The following is an 18,869-nucleotide window of genomic DNA, read 5'->3' on the forward strand; positions in this document are numbered from 1 at the left end:
GAATCCAGAATTAAAACGCTCCAGTGGCTGCAATAGGCTGTTTACAAGAAGCCTACTGCTGCAAAGACTGAGGTGGAAAAGCCATTGACACCATTCAAAACCAATCTCAATAAGTCATCCTGCCCATAGCAAAATAGGTAATGGACAAAACATTTAAAACAAAAATCTTTTGAAAGGACATTTGAATTTTTTGTTTTATAAATCAGTCCATGTGGTGAACTCCAAATCTATGTTAAGTTGTTCAAGAAAATGAAACAGAACAAAGGTCTAAGATAGGATAAGGAATTGAGTGATAAACAAAAGATATTCTGCAGATGCTGCAAATCCAGAGTAACACATACAAAATGCTGGACGAACTCAGTAAGTCAAGCAGCATCTATGGAAATTAATAAGCAGTTGGCATTTCAGGCCGAGACACTTTATCAGGGTCTTGGCCCAAAACATCAACTGTTTATTCATTTCCATCAGAACTGAGTGATCCTGGTTTAAGGTCATATTATTGAATTATACTTGCAGAGACTATAGAATAAGTGCATTCAATATTTGTTTAAGGAGGGGGGGAATGATATAAAGATATAAGTAGTAAAAAGAAGGAATGGTAAGAAACCTCAGACTTGCTGAACTAATAACCATACAGGAAGAGTGAGTGTGAGTGTGAGTGTGAGTGTGAGTGTGAGTGAGAGAGAGAGAGAGAGAGAGAGAGAGAGAGAGAGAGAGAGAGAGAGAGAGAGAGAGAGAGAGAGAGAGAGCGCGCGCTGCGCGCACGCACACGCTGATTTTACTCTGCACATTAGAACAAGTTGTTGCTTCCCTGGATGTTAATCACAGCAACTTAAATGTAACCAATTAGAAGACCCCAAAAGATCATTTACTGAGGATTTGCACTTCCTCTACCATTAACATTCAAAATTCTGCCCTCAAGTCACTACATTGAAAAATAAATTTCTGAACCATGATATACTTTCCAGCAGTTATAAATACTTCTATGAAATAGAATGCTGAATTACAATAGGGAATACAGAATGAATAGAGGGCTGATGCCATCATGTGTCAAGGATGCATTACTACATTTTTTGGAAAAAAAACACCAAATGTTATGGACAGCTTAGTTAAATTTTGCAGACCTAATTCTTTATCACATCAATTGTTAGATAGCATTTCATGTTTGTTCCTGTCCATTTGTTAAATTAAACAGCAGATGCTTATTCAACAAGTTTCAAAGTGGCTCATATTCTCATTAATTTAAATTGCCTTTTGTATCAGTCTGATTTAAGTGGGTATTCTCCAACTAAAATAGAACTTAAAAAAACACCCAAAATAGACACTACTCTACTGCAAGGATTCTAGCATCACTTTACATGAAAAGTGTTAATAATGCAACCACATTACAATGCTACTAAATTTTCCTGGCCTAATGTGAGATTTGAAAAGACAGACAACAGCATGCAGCAATTACCTGGTGCTGGTTCGGAAACCCCCATGTCAACACTGATGGATGCTGGACTTAGGGTACATTTGATGTTTCTACTTGACGGAGGATGACTAGGCACTGGAGATGGAGTAACAGCTGAAAACAAAATATCGGCAACTTTTTTTCTAAATACAAAGTTTTATACATCCTGTATTAACACAAACAAAAATGCAACATGACCTGAAGTCCAACCTACATCAAGAGACGCACACTCAACATACAAAAGAAGACAGCCTGTGAGCACTTTTGTATATCTGCAGTGCAGTTCTAGCTTCAAATTAGTATGGACAAAGTGCATTAATCCTTTGAGGACTGAAGCAGCATTAAAACACAAATTTATATCAGCCATTAGCATGTATTTGAAAAAAAATGCAAATAATGGAAATTAAAAAGAGAAAATACTAGAAATACTCAGGTCAAAGCACATCTGTGGAAGAGATAGAGTTCACACTTCAGATCAAAGAAATTGTCAGTATAATCAGGAAACTAAAGAGGAGGGAGAGATTGGGGAGGTTGGGGGCGAGAAATGGAAACAAGTCAGGACAACAACAAATTTACAAAAGCACAGGCAATTGAAGAATACATTAATGAATGTTAATACTAAGGAATACAAATTTTCATATCAAGCATGCAAATCAATTCACTGTTGAAATTCTCTTTAATCTGATTCTAGATGTTTCATTACCTCCATTGGAAGCACACTCTTTTTACAGTGAGACATTTTCAATTTCACACACCAGTTATCTCCTGACATCGCTGAATGAGATTACCAGCTAATGCTAAATTAGGGACAATTTCATGCTCCAACCCATAAACTGAAATGCTCGGGATATTCATTGTCAGGATCCTCAGGATCTTAAGAAAGCCTGCAATGACTATTGATACAAGAGACAGTTACCTGGCTGTTGTCCCAGTTGCACTCCCTCTGAAGCAGATAAAGTGAAATCAGACTCCCAGATTGGAGAATTCAGCCCATAAATCTCCTCCTCTAGCATTGACAGGAACCTACATAATGAATTGAAATTGTAGATGAAATCGAGCCAACAACAGAGGTAGTAGAGCTGCAACACTGGGAGACAATTACTCATTTTAAAAATTATACTTTACAAGCTAAAATGCTTTATAGTACAGGTCAATATAAAAACTTCAGCTAAAGTTAAGAAAGCAAGTTATGTTAGAGGAAATTTACAACCGTCACACAATCAAGTTCATACAGAAACCAGTTTGCTTGGAATAAATATGTTTCAGAGTAGATTAACAAATAATCAACTCATTGACATATGTTTTATGGCCAGGAGTGAAGAATTGTTCAGTTTTCCAAAAATATTATTATGAACTAAACTCAGCCAAGCAGAGTGTCAAGTTGTAGAGATTCTCCACTAAATGGCTTCCTGCTGGAGCTGACGTGCATTCAGTGAGCCACATAAATATCCCAAGTCCTGCCATAGCTATTTCTACCAAGAAATGCCTACACAACGAACTGGGAGTCAGCATCTAATTATTTTCCAAAATATGGCTTTATATGCCAGTTATTTCCAAATATCCCCCCTCCCCAAGCATCTTGAACTTTGAGAGATTATGTGGGGGTGGGGAATAGAGAAGGGTGGGAAATGTTTCTGAGGCTGTTTCAAAGAGAAACTGTTCCATTGCAGCTGCCTTGATATTAGTGCCAGATTATCACTTCTTTTACAAGCAAACGCTACACCAGTCTTGAGGCACTAAATTCTTACTTTGGAAAGTGGGTGAGAATAAGTGTCCGCTTCTCAGGCATCAGCTTGTCCTTCTCAACTCTGAACTTCTCGAGTAGCTGTCGGCGAGTTACTGTGAAAATAGAACGAAGCAGCGTCCGCCCAAAGACTTGTGTGGTTTCATACCGAGGAAGGCTGTCACAGCTTTGAGGGACGTGACAGTAGCAGAGCCACCTTGAATACAAGAAAAACAGAAAAAAAGGTGAAAGCAAACATGAAGTATGTTACCCTATTTACTTTCATAAATAAACACTTAACTTCACCTGTGACAAACAGGATAACTTAGACAAACTACCCCATGATCATCAGCTAGGTACAAATACAAATTAGTGCAGTGGAAAGTGAAAAAGACTTCAATGTGTAGCAGAGGGTGCTTTTCTATGAATGATGCAGAGATGGCATTGGATCTGACTAAGAAATGTTATAAGTACAGTTGTGATTTGTGACTTTGCTGGAACCTTCATGGGCTTCATGCTTCTGATTTCTGTGGATGCTCTTTCAAAGTGGCTGGAGGTTATACGAATGAAGTCAACCACCTCAGCAAAGACTGTCTTTGCTCTGAGGACTACCTTCACCAGAAACGGCGTACCAGAACAAATTGTGAGTGACAACGGACCACAATACACGTCAGAAGAGTTTCAATTGTTCATGAAGGAAATTGGCATCAGACACTTCAAGACAGCTCCTCACCACCCAGCAATGAATGGGTTAGCTGAAAGGTTTATCCAAACATTAAAGTAATGGACAAGGAGGACATTTCTCTACAGCACAAGGTGGACAACTTCCTTTTTGTGTATTTGAACTCTGTTCATGTGACGACCTGCAATGCTGTTCATGAACAGGAATCCGAGATCTCACACAGACCTCCTGAAACCAGATCTGTAGAATAAACAGTTCAGCCAGTTGTCAAGTGAAGCAGCCAGGAGCTTTGAGATTGGACAGGAAGTCCTAGCGCGTGATTACCAAGAAGACAAGTGGACTCCCAGTGGGATAGCTACAAGAACTGGACCACTGATGTATACAGTGGATGCTGGAAATCAGACATGCAAATGTCATGTGGACCAGATACTGGATGCTCAACCAAAGAACACACCAGAGTTGAATGCATCCAAAAAGACAGACACATTACAGTCACCAGACTTGCCTCTCAATGATGATGTCACTGACAGCAACGTTGACACTGGAAACAGAGAACGTTGTCTTAGACAAGACACCTACCAAACCTGATGCCACTCCACAGGACCAGAGATGCGACGAAAACGCTATCATTAACAAGACACCTGTCAAACTTGATGCCATTCCACAAGTCCAGAGGCACTAACCTGAAAGTAACACAGTGCCACTCAAAAGACTGAATCTTTAGAACTGTGAAGTCAGTTATGGACTGTTATTGTAAAAGCATGTTTATTTGGAATATGAGTTTATGAAAGGGAGATTGAATGTTTTGTACATATACTGTTTAACGTTGCATAAATCTAAAGCGGGAGGAAGTGTAATGTATGGATTTATTTCTTTTAAAGCAATGACCCCTCTCCTTAGCTCTACGTCCTAAAGTTCTGTTGTCTGTGCATGTGCTGTTGTCTATGCATGCGCACTGTTCTCTCACTCTCTTGTTGAATTGTGAATACACCAGTTAAAGCCATCTCCCACATGTGTTTTTATTTAATTGATATGTAGTTGTGCACAGACACAACAGGTACCACCTGAATATTCGTTTCCCATTTGAAACAGTCAGGCACCAGGGATTCCAATGACTTGACATCAAAGTTACACTATTTCAAGGACACTGAGAAAATTATTCAGTCCTTTCCTGTGTGTACCTGGGAATCTCTTACTGTGATGAATCTCAGTCTGGCATTGGAATGATGTGGCCTGCCCACTGGAATTAGCTGAGCATAATTAGAATACAATTACTTGGGGTGTTATTCTGGAAGTGAAAAGTGACATGGGTTCAATTATCCTGCCAGTAGAGTTAAGAGAATTTTCCAGGAACAGAATTGATAGGATTTCTCCAATCCTTTAAGATGTCTGGTGCAAGTACGGTAGTTCTTGTCTCCAGTGGTCAAGAATCACTGGGGCTCAGTAGTTTATGTTCCAGTTTTGAAGTCTTGATCTTCAAACTCTTTCTCTTATTCGCCAAAAGCTGAACTGGTGCACTTAAAATGTTGCCTTTGCTGAGAGAAGGTTACTAAGATGATGAAAGTGGTCGATATTTTCCAGAGTCTTGTCATGGTTCTTTATTATTGGGGGGCCTGTTTTACATAGGATGTTTTGGGGTATGTTACGCACAACGCCCAGTCTCTCATTCTTTCAATGAAGAAAATGACAATGACTTGAGTTCTGATGCAGGCTTTTGGCGCAAAGTGTCAGCAACTTCTTTCAATTTCTTTCCTTAAATGCTGCTCAACCCACTGAGTTCTTCCAGCAAACTATTTGTAGGTCTAAATTCCAGCATCTGCAGTCCCTTGTGTCTCGGCAATAACTTGGAAGTCACCCTACAATAAACATACACACAAAAACCACCTGGGTACTACAGGTCAATGGTAAAGGTCGGAGTGACTTTGCCTCCTCAGTGGAAGCAATATAGGTTGAACAGTTTCTCATTTGCCTTGTAGCATAGCTCTCCTCCAATGGAGAGACAGTTGCAGCTTCATGCAGTATTATGACAAGGAAGATTGAAACTACTATTGGGGCAATAACTAGATGATTGGACTTGTAGACGAGGCTGTCAAATTTGTCAACATTTGGAAGAGGAAGATGTGCCAAACCACCACAGTGACGTTACAGTTTTGACCATCTCCAAGAAAGAAAACAAATCCAGTTGTGCAAATTACAAAGAGGTCTTGGTGATGTCAGCCACAGAGAAAGTAATAGCAAACTCCTCCTCAAACAGCTTCTAAAGCTGAAGAGTCATTTCCTGAATTGCACTGTTGATTCCATCCAGCTGGAGGCACAATTGACATGATTTTCACTATATGACAACTCCAATTTTACCATATCACAATTGCTCAAGGTTCTGGTGAGATCACACATGGAATTCTGTGTACTGCTTTGGTCTCATGATTTAAGGAGGGTGATATCTACATTGGAAAAAGCTCAAAAAGTGTTCACTAGGTTAGTTTCCTAACACTGGGGTTGTCTTCTGATGAATGGTTGAGCAGACTGAACCTATACTCATTGAGTTTAGCAGAATGGAAGATGATCTTGGAGTCAAATAGAATCATTGAGAAATAAAATGGAATCAAGCCTTTGTCCATCCAGTTAACCAGGAACCACCCATTGACAGTAATCTTGCATTATCTTACTGAAAGATACAGTATTCTGAGAGGACATGATAAAGTAAATCAGGAATTTCAGGAGGACGTGAGGGGCGGGGATGCAGGATGTGGTGCATTCTGGGAAATGTTTCCCCTTTTGGGAGAATGTTACTGAACAAGGATTACCTAATGAAGAGAGACAAGGAAGAATTTCTTTTCTGAGGGTTATGAATTTTTGGAAATGTTTACTGAAGGAGCACTGTAAACACTGAATCTCCAAAAACTAATAAAAATGCATTGCACTAGTGAGTTTACAAAGAAGATTTAAAGGTATGCAGCAAAGACTAGAAAACTGTAGCCACTAGGAAAACTACATAAGCCTTTGGAATAGAGGTTATGGAAAGCCTCGTGCGGAGGTGTAAAAATTGTGAAAGCTGCAAGTAGAAAAGAAGGACCAATTTCCTTTAGCAGTTGATTTAAAAACCAAGCAATATTGATTTAAATAACTGATAGGGGGATTGGAGCCAGGATGGGGAATTTTTCCTCACCGATGCTGGAAAAGGTATGGAATGCAATGCCTTTAATGGTACAAGTTGCAATTGGAATGCATTGCCTTTAAGAGTGGTACAAGCTGAAATAAAAAACACAAAATGCTGGCAGAACTCAGCAGGCCAGACAGCATCTATGGGAGGAGGTAGTGATGACGTTTCAGGCCGAAACCCTTCATCAGGAGTGAAGTAACATGGGATGGTCGAGGGGTGATGAGAAGTGGGGGGAGGGATGAAGTAGAGAGCTGGGAAGTGATAGGCTGGAGGGAAATAGGCTAGGGGGAAGGTGGAGAATTATGGGAAATAAAAGAGAAAGAAAGGTAGGGCTGGGGGGAAATTGTAGTGAGGGGGGAAAAGAGAAAGAGAACCAGACTAAAATTATAGATAGAGATGGGATAAGGGGGGGCAGGGGTATCAACAAAGGTGTGTGAGTTGAATGTTCATGCCGGCAGGTAGGAGGCTACCTAGGCAATACATCGACCTGCATGTGGCCTCATCTTGATGGTAGAGGAGGCCATGGACAGACATATCGGAGTGGGAGTGGTCTGTGGAATTGAAGTGTGTGGCCACAGGGAGATCCCGCCACTGCTGGAGGACTGAGCGTCGGTGTTCGGCGAAACGGTCTCCCAGTCTGCGGCAGGTCTCCCCAATGTATAAATGGCCACATCGGGAGCACCGGATACAGTATATCACCCCAGTTGACTCGCAGGTGAAGTGGTGCCTCACCTGAAAGGACTGTCTGGGGCCTAGGATGGTGGTGAGGGAAGACGTGTGGGGGCAGGTTTAGCACTTCTTCCGTTTGCAGGGATAAGTGCCTGGAGGGAGGTCGGTGGGGAGGGATGGGGGGGATGAATGGACAAGGGAGTCGCGTAGGGAGCGATCCCTGCAGAAAGCTGAGAGTGGGGTGGGAGGGGAAGATGTGACTGGTGGTGGGATCCCGTAGGAGGTGGCGGAAGTTGCGGAGGATTATACGTTGGATCTGTAGGCTGGTAGGGTGATAGGTGAGGACCAGGGGGACTCTATCCCTGGTGGGCTGGCAGGGGGATGGGGTGAGGGCAGAGGTGTGTGAAATACGGGAGACGCGATGGAGGGCTCTCATCCTGAGAGCAGTTGCGGCGGAGGCGGAGGAATTGAGAGAAAGGGATAGCATTTTTGCAGGAGACAGGGTGGGAGGAGGAATAGTCTAGGTAGCTGTGGAAGTCTGCTAAATAGGTCTAAAAAAATTCAGTGGCCACTTTATTAGGTATCTCCTGTACTTAATAGAGTAGCCACTAAGTGTATGTTTGTGGTCTTCTGCGGCTCTAAACCATCCACTTCAAGGTTTAATGTGTTGTGCATTCAAAGATGCTCTTCTGCACACCACTGCTGTCTGGCCATTCTCCTCTGACCTCTCTCATTAACAAGACGTTTTCACACCCACAGAACTGCTGCTCACTAGATGTTTTTTTTCTGTTTCTGGGCACCACTTTCTATAAACTCTAGGGACCGCTGTGCATGAAAATCCCAGGAGATTAGCAGTTTCTGAGATTCTCAAATCACCCGGTCTGGCGCCAACAATCATTCAAAGTCACTTAGATGGCACTTCTTCTCCATTCTGAAGTTTGATCTGAACAACAATTGAACCTCTTGACCATTTCTGCATACATCTATGCAATGAGTTGGTGCTACGTGATTGACTGACTAGATAGTTGCATTAACAAGGTGTACATGTTTACCTAATAAAGTGGCCACTAAATGGATAGGTACCTATCAAGTACTAGAAGGCTCCTTTCTGAAAAGCACAAACAGTGGGCTGAATGGCCTCCATTATACATTAATCATTGTCTGTGATTAATGTATAAAAGGCCAAAGTAGACAATTTCTGGATTATAGGGAATCAATGATTGTGGGGCATCAGATAGAAAAAAAGAGCTAAATCAACCACAAACTTGCTGAATAATGTAAAAGGTTTGAGGGACAAGTTTTCTGCTATAATTGTTTACTTACATTGAATTATGATACAGTTATGTCAATTAATACACCTTATCATAATCAACTTAAAGAAAAAATATTAAAATTTAAAGCCATACTTCTGCAAAATTGGCAGCTGAGAAATACTATGTTTATCTACAAAAACCAAAGCTATTCACATCAAGCCTTTTAAATCATACCATTTAAAAATAATTTTTAAAAATTCAGAAGGATGAATTAGAAGCAAAGCAACAGTTCCCAGTGAGCACTTCGAAACATAGATACCAGACTTTGCACCATGTCAAAAGATATAATGGTTTCCTAACTCACTCTCTGTCAGACAACAACAGGAGATCATGCTGAACCTACTTACACATCTAAGGACACCAATTATACTAAAATGCCATGCCTCAGATGACAAAATCTTGTACTAATTTTGCAAAAATGACCATACCCCATTAGGACTTAGATAATCCTTCTCGAATGTACCCATGTTAAATAAATGTTAACCGTAGCAGTTCCATTTCTGACATCAATCAGGGCAAAACCAAAATCAAAAGGTTATAGAAAAAAATTCTGCTGAAACCATTCTTACCATGATTTAATAAAAACTTCACAGTTCACAGTCAATTTAATCCTTTTAAAAAGCTTCTTTCCCTTATATTAACAGTTTTTTTATTCTATAGTAGAACAAAAAAAAAGTGAGAGAACCTCCTCATAAACCAATTTGTGATACTCCAATACCTGGTATAATTAACTTTGTACGCATCAAAATCTTCATTCTGGGACCTCTGCCGGAATTGAGAAGGAGTTTCCAGTTTCCAGTAGTTCAAACAAAGCAGAAACATTTTGGAAAGTTCATACATAATCTGCTTTTCTTTGGCAGGAATGTGGCTGAATTTGTACTGAACAAAATTTAGAATTCCCTGGTAGAAACAGAATATTAAAGATTTGAATACAATAATTATGATACATTTATATTCATTTATTCTCATGCCTTCCCCCTAAAGCAAAACTTCCCTTTTGTTTCCTGTAATATCGCCCAGAGAACATCATCTTGTGGAATTGGTAAGACTCTTTGGGACCAATTTTAACTTCTGAGAGTCCAGAATGAATAATTTAACTGCCAGCAAAAATACAATAAATTAAGCTATTTTGTAGCCTAGAGCTCATTTATAAAGAACAATATATCTGACAGACTCAGTGGATACTCCACCCTCTCCCCCCACCAATTCAGGCTGCTTTAGCTTGCCCAACATCTGCTTCTACTGTGACAACATAAATATCTGAGTAATAATTAAAAATAACAGACTATTATGAATACAAACTGAAACTAAAGTACGTAACCAAGACCAAATGTTTGGTGCCAAACTGAAGGAGTGGAGCACGTTCAGATCTGTTGGTTTTTGATGAGATACTAAACCCAGGCTGAGATAAAGTTACCAAATAATTCAGATTGCTGGTGTGCTCCAACGTATAATCCAATATGGTGTCTTCATTCAAGGTCATCAAATCCAGAGGCTGTTGAAAACTACAAAGGCTACCATCTTCACTGGATTAGCAAAGAAACAGCCAGAATACACTGACAGCTTGATGTACAAAACTTCATAGAATTGTTTTCAATTAATGTTAGTTGTCTATGCTATAAATTTCTGTTTTTACTTTCTAGTTATTTTCACATGTCCCTGATGAACAGAGAAATTTGTAAACAGCTAAACTGCCTCTGATAGTACAATTTGTCTGGGCAGTCTGTGGACTGAGCTTTGGGGCCCACACTGCAGCCCTGTTGCTCATGGCTCGTTGCAATGGGCAGAAGATCCAGAATAGCATCTGGCCTCAGGAGACTCACAGCCACAAAATGTGTGGCAGTGCAGATGGTGCCAACAATGCATGGGCTTTCAACAGCTTGGGCTTTTACCGAATCCCTTCCCATCCCTGTTACTGCACTTCATGCTTACACAGTTCTGAAAATCTTTGCTATGTCAGAGGTATATGATAATCAATATACAAATTCATTTTCTGTACAAAGTATGCCACTCAGATCTCCAGCATATCCAATTCAGATGTTCCAACTTTGGTACTTTCTACATCCCCTACTCAACTCCTGTCTGTAAAGTCCTGACTTTTAAAACTCAAGCCCTGAATTATCCAAGTATTACTTCGCTCATTAACACACCTCCCCCACCCCCCCCCCACCACCACCACCACCACAATGTGGAGACCAACACAGATTAGTCAAAAAGGGAGAAATTCATAGTTAGATTGAAGATGCCCAAGTAATGATGACCAGATCAGAATTTGATGATCTGGTCTAAAAGACAACCAAAGAACAACACACAAATTTTGTAATTATTTCTTTCTTCACTTATAATCTACAATTTAACTTAAGTTTCTAATATTAAAACCTCACCTGCTCTATACTTGGCTTATCAAATGGAGGGCTTCCCAACTTTTCTTCCACAACAGGACGTACCATTTGCAAGATACATTTCCGTACAAGCTAACAAGAAAGAAAAAGTGTCATCTACTTAACATCTTTTTCAACATGTAGAAGAATGATTAAAATGGGGCACATTTTTAGCTTGCAAAACACATTGTGTTGACATTTTTCAGTAGCTATAAATGTTGCATGACTTTCAAGCTCTCAACACTATTATTGGTATAAAGTGTTCCAATTGATTGTCAAGACACAAATTGTGCATTTCTCAACGTATAGTAACAGAGGAAAAACAAACTCATTGGGTTTGATTAGAGACCAGTGGTTCCCAAAGTGGACAATGATAACCCCCTGTGGGTGGTGAGAGTTTCTAAGGGGCAATAAAGATAAAGGGGGTGGTGGGAGGGTGCTCAGTAGCAAGGGGAGGAGCTGAGGTACTACAGGCTTAATTTAAGAAATTAATTGCTTATCATAAGCATTTGTTCCTCAGAGCCTCACAATTGATTATAATGATCCTGTAATCACCTCATCTCTTGCTAACCCACCGTTGTCTTAGACTTTGCTCAAAGTACATTAATAGTTGTTGAAAAGCAATATGACATATCTGTATTTGGCATATCATGATAAATATGGACTAAAGAAATCACATTATTTCCAAGCCCAGTCTACATTATTGCCATTCACTACTGTAATACAGTGTAATCTAGTATGATTCCCATAGTCTAATCAGGCAGTGATGCAATTCTTATGAATTAGGATATGGCGTTCAATGAGGTAAAGTTCAGAATCTGCTCTTTCAAATGGTCTTGACCATATTTCTCTAGCCCACAGCCCAACCAAGAATCACTGACCCACTTCAGGCAGAGTCAAAACTTTACCTTTATTGATCGCAGCACTTGTGGTTGGACTTGAGACAATAGGCAATTGACCATAGTCGTTAATCCATAATAAAAATTGCAGAAGCAGACCAAATAATAAATAAGTGTAGTCAGTATAGCGTGGATTTATACCAGCACCAAGCAACTAACAGCAACTAGTGTGTCTGTTGTGTAAAAAGACTTTTTCAAATGAAGCAATGAAACCGTACAAGCTCCTTGAACATTTGAAGAGAATATACTCTGATAAAGCAAATAAGAACTTATTTCAGTCATTTTATGTAAACTAACAGAAACATAAAACACTTCAAAACACATTTGCCAGCACTTCACGACAAAACAGTGATAGTTTGCATGCTTCATACAACATTTCATTGCTCATTGCTGAATCTGGGAAGCTCCATATAATTGGAGAACTGATTCTACCAGAAGTAAGGGAGAATCTGAGTATGGTTTTGCATAAGTCACCAGACCAAATAACACTGGATAACGAAAATTCTGCTTCCTGAATACTTTTGGGTGTATCTTATGGATTTTGGGCTGCTGATCATGAAAATCGCCATGAAATTTCCCTATCACACACTGTTGAAAAAAAAATGTTGCCCATAATGTAAATTGATAAGTTTTCTATCTTGCCCAGGCATGGCTGGGCATATTTAGGCAGAGTGGATGCTGCATGGAGGGCAGGGTTTGTAAAGGCTAAAAAAGCATCACACACACACACACCATCCTCTGCATTGTGTTTGCGATCATGTTGATGTGCATGCTCTACGCGCATATCATATTGTGTGTACTCATTATAATTGTATTTTCAGGAGTAGTTGTCATAGCAAAATGTTTCGCCAATGCTGCAACAGCCATGATACTTTGTTATATTTGTGTGTGGTGAGTACATGCTTAAATTTCAAAGACAGCCTGACTCCTCTTGTTAAGAAAGCCTATGAGCTCTACTTTGGGTGTAAAATTGGCAACAAAGACAAAACCTGGGCTCCTTACATTTGTTGCGCAACTTGCACTGTTGATTTTAGCGCTTGGCTCAGAGGTACTCTGAAGTCAATGCTGTTCGCTGTCCTGATGATTTGGCGAGAACAGAAGGATCATGTGACAGACTGCTACTTCTATCTGACTAGTGTGTCTGATTTCTCTGCTAAAAACAAGAAATCCATTGAATAGCCCAATCTCCCTTCAGCCATGAGACCTGTGCTGCATGACAATAATCTTCCAGTACCGAAGACACTAGAGACATGGAGTCCAGATTTGGCAGCCAAAGATACCATGATGCATGAGCTAGGAATGGAAAATGACACTGATGCTGATACAGATTTTGAACCCTCTATGTTGAGTGAGCCTCATCTGATAACTCAATCTAAGTTAAATGACCTGGTCAGAGACTTGGGTTTGTCAAAAGCAAAAGCAGAATTATTGGGTTCAAGACTGCATCGATGGGATCTGCTGTCACCAGGCACAAAAATTTCTGTGAAGGATTTTGATATTTGAGACAGATGTTTTCCAGAATAACTAATGTCAAGATTAAGGAAAGCAGTTTTGTTGGTCTACAAATCAAACAGGTCATCGATAACAGGTAATCGCATAGAAGGCATTCAAGGATGTTGTTGAAATTTTTCTTGGCAGCTATAGAGCATCAAACCACGTGCAGCTGATTGACAACATGCTTCCAGCAGACAAAACCACAAAGTGCATTTTTGCATTCCCATTGAGACTTCCCTGCAAATCTTTGCGCTGTCACTGCTGAGCATGGCGAAAGGTTTTGCCAGACAATTGTGGTCATGGAGAAATGGAATCAGAACAGGAATCCATTAATGCTGGGTGATTATTGTTGGACATTTATACAAGAAGCCTCAGAATCTGAGTACAAATGAAAATCATCAACAAAACATTTTTAGTTTAGCTGAATTATTGCAAAGTATTAGCAACATTATGAAATTAAGTGCAATAAAAATTTATTGTTTCTCCAAATTCCTACATAATACAAGTTATGTATTATATGTATACAATGTAGTTATGTGTTCAGCCTCAAGCAGTCTATCATAACCAAAATAAAAATTCTGAGAAGCAACACTTTCTAAAAAAATTTGCTGCCCAGTGTAATTAAAGCAATTCCGCACAGTGACAACTCTGTTCAAAGGTGAACTGACAAAATGTCTGAGAATGTTAAAGGCACATTGTGCCACATACTTGACAAAAGAATTTGCTTTGCAGTTGGATGATTCAACTTTGCCAGGCAACGAATCTTTGCTTTTTGGTTATGTTCGCTTCGTAAAAGATGAAAGCATGGTTCAAGAGTTGTTAATTGCAAGGGGACTAGAAACAGGTAAGAAGAGGGAGTCAATATTTTGGGTTGTTGAACAATTTTTCAAAGAGAAGTACATTATGCTCACCAACATTCTTGCTTGATCAATAACAGGACATCACTGTGGGGCTTATTAATTTCTTGGGAAAAAAGGTGTACCTAACATATTTAGCATTCCCTGTGTAATTCATAGATAACACCTTGTCGCAAAAAAGTGATCGGTTGCACAAATCATTAAATACGGTTATCACAGCGGTAAATAAAATCAATTCCCATAGGCGCAATGGTAGCATAGCAGTTACCACGACACTATTAATGCTAGGGGCGGAGTTCAGCGTTCAATTCTGATGTCATCTGTAAGGAGTCTGTAGATTCTTCCACAGTCGAAAGATCTACTGGTTAGGAGGTTAATTGTTCATTAGTCATTGCAATTTGTCCTGTTATTAGGTTAGGGTTAAATCTTGGGGGGGGGGGGGGGTTGTCCAGAGGTTGCTAGGTGGTGTGGCTTGAAGGGACTATTCCGCACTGTATGTCTAAACAAATTCTCAAAAGGGGACTGTAACACAAAAGAGTTTGGAAACCACTGGATTAGAACATTAATATATTTGCCCAAAATAATTTGTGTTCGGGATTACAAAGTCACATATCCTACAAACGGGAATTTTCCAGAATTTTTTAAATACTTAGCCAAATTTTGTTTTATTTCATTGCCCTCGTTAATAATTCACTGCACAAATTTGAGCTTTCTGACATGAAAATTTTTTGATTTAAATTACAGGTTACAGAATAACATCAACAGCTCTCAAATCCTACATTCAAATCAACTTTTGTCATGAGTGTTTAAATCTCATTCAAGCCTTTTTTCACCCTTTTCTCCCTAGACCAAAGCATCTACTTCATGCATCTAGACTACTAAAATTCTTTTCCTTTCCCACTAATAATCCTACCTTAAAGTAGGGACAAAAACTAAACAAGATCAGATTTAAACTTAACATTAATTCCTTTCTTTTCCACACATCAGAATTTCCAAATCTGTTACCTCAAACAGCTCTTTGAATTCTGTCTGACTTCATTTAATTTCAGTGCATTTGCTTCTTGCCGTGGCTCAGCAATAGCTCTCTAATCAGTTAAGAAGTTATAAATTCAGTTATCAAAAATACAAAAAGATCTTCTAGGCTGAAACTTCAAAATACTAATGGGGTGTGCAAGACAACTAAGTCTTGAACAAGCCCTCACATCTATGTTAAAAACATGCTGCAATACCTAAACACTACAGTTCATATCAGCAAAGGACAACATTTATCACTGAAAGAAGAGCACATATTTTGTCATTTATTATTGCCGTTTGTGAGACATTGCCACATGAGCACAACACCTTTGTATCAGCCACTGCACATCAAAAAGGAACTTCTAAGTACTTCCTCAGACTTAAAACAATACTGGGTCCTTCCCCCCACTCCTTATATAGAAACTAAGAACAATGTTATGTACATGCATACTCATTCAAAAACATTCAATATTTCAAAAAATCAATGGATAATTATGGATTTATTTTAGAACCTCAGTTTATTAATTGCTAATTCTTTTTCACACATACACAAATCAATTCCCGCAATGCACTGATGGCATCGTGGCATACCCTGAAGATTTTGCAAAGGAAGCTGAGTACGAACACTTCTATTGTTCTATTTTTTCAGACCATACAAATAATATCAGCCAAAGCATTGTTTTACTTAAATTAGACTTACTTTGAAAAGATAAAAATACACTTGTTTGGTATCAGTGTCCTCCTCTTGGTGAACGGACATGAACAGATTCTCCACATCCACCACCATTCCAAGTAGTCTGTTAATCTCATCTTCAGAAACATTGTCCAGGTGAGAAACATGGTCTGCTAATGGTCAAATAAATTACAAAATATCACAAATCCAAACATTAAAGCTAAAAAAAAAAGTTTGTTTAGATCTCTACTATTGTAAAACTAGATCGTATTTCAAAAAACAACTTCCATTTAATTGTTGTGTTGCAACTGTTAGAATTCAATCATCCCAGCAATACACCAGCCAGCTTCAAGTACTTCATCACTAAATTCCCTTCCATCAAACGATCAGGATATGGGGATACTCGATGATTGCACAATGTTCTTTTCCATTTGCACCCCCTCAGAAAATGATTATCTGTACCCCTTATGATTTAGACAACATTCAGACATTTGCAGATACAACACTGATGACTATGGTCATCTCCAACTAAAGAATAAGCACCTCGCCCTGACATTCAATGGATTCACCATTACCGAGTCCACTATCATAAATATTCTGAGGATCACCAATGACCAGAATCTCAAGTGGCCTAGCTACATAAATACTGTAGCTACAAAAACAGATCAAAGGTTGTGTATCCTGTCAAAGTGAATAACTTTGCACCCGAAAATCTTTCCACCATCTAAAGGGCTGAAATTGAGATTGTGACGCAATGCTCTCCACTTACTTGGATGAAAATAGCTCCAACAACATTCAAGAGTCCAATTCCACCCACGACAAAACAGCACACTTGATTGAACCTCATTTACCACCATCAACATTTCTTCCACCTTTGGTGTACTATTGATGTTCCGAGTAACTTCTACAGAATGCACTACTTACTCATCTTGCACCTCCCAAATCCTACCACTGAGAAGGATAAGGGCATGGAAACACAAATGTCTACAAGTTCTTCTACCTTGTGTCACACACCACTCATATAGGAAGCATATCACCATTCCTTCAATTCCACAATGTCTAATTCCTAGAACTCACCCCACAACAGCACTGCCAGGGTACCTTCACCAGGAAGACACTGTAATTCACCATTCTCTCAAGGGGAGTGTAGAAGCCATGCACCTGTTCTCTATCTGCATTGTATTCTATGTTGCGCGCTTCTTATGGCAACTAGTCACGAGTGGGGTCATGGTAAAAATGAAGGGAATAAGTCACATATCTGTGCTTTCTTTGTCACAGTTTGTAGTCTCTAGGAACCAGCAGGGTTTGCATCTTTTGCTGACCGCTCAATAACGCTCTATTACACTTAGCTTACACGTGGGTACACTCACGTTTCATCACTTCAAGATTGTATGTTTGCTAATTGCTAATAAAGGATTGAAAACATATCCTCGACTTTTGGAGACAAATCCGTAAGGTCACCTGCAGCGGCAATTGTTTTGGTTTTGGTTTGGTCGCTACATTCTGTCAGGAAGTTTTCAACAGTTATACCAAATGAACATCAGCATTTGGACGTGTCTGTGAAATTAGAAGCCTGGAGCAGCTTGTGGCAAGTAAAGACCTTTTGTTGGCTCATGCTGTGTGTTTGGGTTTGAAACACAGTTTTGAATGGTCAGTGCTACCTGTCCAATTGGGGACCGAAAACTGAAAGTGGTGTTTGCCTGACCAGTTCAACCCTTGGTTCTGTTGAAATGCTGACTTGAATTACTTCCACTATCGAAAGCTGAATTGAATTGCTGCTGTTTTGTCTGGGTCGTGCACTTGTAAAACAACACGAGTCAAGCTGGAAGCTGTGACTTTGAAGTCAAGACAAAGATAGAAAGTAAAGAAACATATGATACTGAAGGTCAGATTGCTGGAGGAAATGAAAATATTTATAAAGCCACAGAACAAGCTGTGACTATGTATGAAGCTGAAGGCAGCACATCTAATGTGCACGTAGCACGTTCTATTGCTAGCAGAGCTTCCTACGCATCTGATACCTCATCAGCACGCATTACAATGGAGGCTGATTTAGCTGAGTTATACACAAGATAATATTGAGGGACAAGCACACATTGGAAGAAAAAAGGGAACCGCTTTGGAGAGACAAAGAACAGTTAAAAGTGCTAAGGGCTTCAAGTGCTGTGTGTGCTAAATATGCTCCAGCAGGACAGTTCTATGGTGAGAGTTCCTATGTTGACATGGAAGAGAGAAAATCCAGCATACTCAGTGTCAATGTGGATACATTTAAGGAATAAATGTCTATGAGTCATGAGTTTGAACCCCAAGGGGCAGTTCAGGGTGCTCACTTTCAGCCTGTACCAATGAGGCACTCTGAAGCTATGCCATATCCAATTGCACAAGATGCTTCTGAGGACACTGATTTACAGTATGATGACACTTGTCTTATAGATGATAATGGTCTAAATGCCACACTGAACACCATAAAGACACAAAAGGAAATAACAAGCATTGTGATGCAACAACATCTCTGCCTAAAAGAGAGATTCAAATCTTCAATGGCGATCCA

The 18,869-nt window shown here is 39.6% G+C and overlaps 1 protein-coding gene across 4 annotated transcripts in view; it reads right to left on the reverse strand.

Moving 5' to 3' along the window:
- The window catches only part of kat2a (K(lysine) acetyltransferase 2A), a 57,806-nt gene that overhangs the window by 29,391 nt on the left and 9,546 nt on the right, over positions 1 to 18,869 (reverse strand). For all 4 annotated transcript variants that reach the window (XM_073071479.1, XM_073071480.1, XM_073071482.1 and 1 more), the window contains 6 exons: positions 16,346 to 16,491; positions 11,385 to 11,474; positions 9,719 to 9,900; positions 3,202 to 3,393; positions 2,370 to 2,476; positions 1,457 to 1,567 (listed from right to left, as the gene is read on the reverse strand). In XM_073071479.1, coding sequence (XP_072927580.1) covers positions 1,457 to 1,567; positions 2,370 to 2,476; positions 3,202 to 3,393; positions 9,719 to 9,900; positions 11,385 to 11,474; positions 16,346 to 16,491 — 828 coding nt within the window. The remainder of the gene's footprint in view (positions 1 to 1,456; positions 1,568 to 2,369; positions 2,477 to 3,201; positions 3,394 to 9,718; positions 9,901 to 11,384; positions 11,475 to 16,345; positions 16,492 to 18,869) is intronic.

Source organism: Hemitrygon akajei, chromosome 18 (assembly GCF_048418815.1).
Source record: "Hemitrygon akajei chromosome 18, sHemAka1.3, whole genome shotgun sequence".
NCBI classification, from domain to species: Eukaryota; Metazoa; Chordata; class Chondrichthyes; order Myliobatiformes; family Dasyatidae; genus Hemitrygon; species Hemitrygon akajei.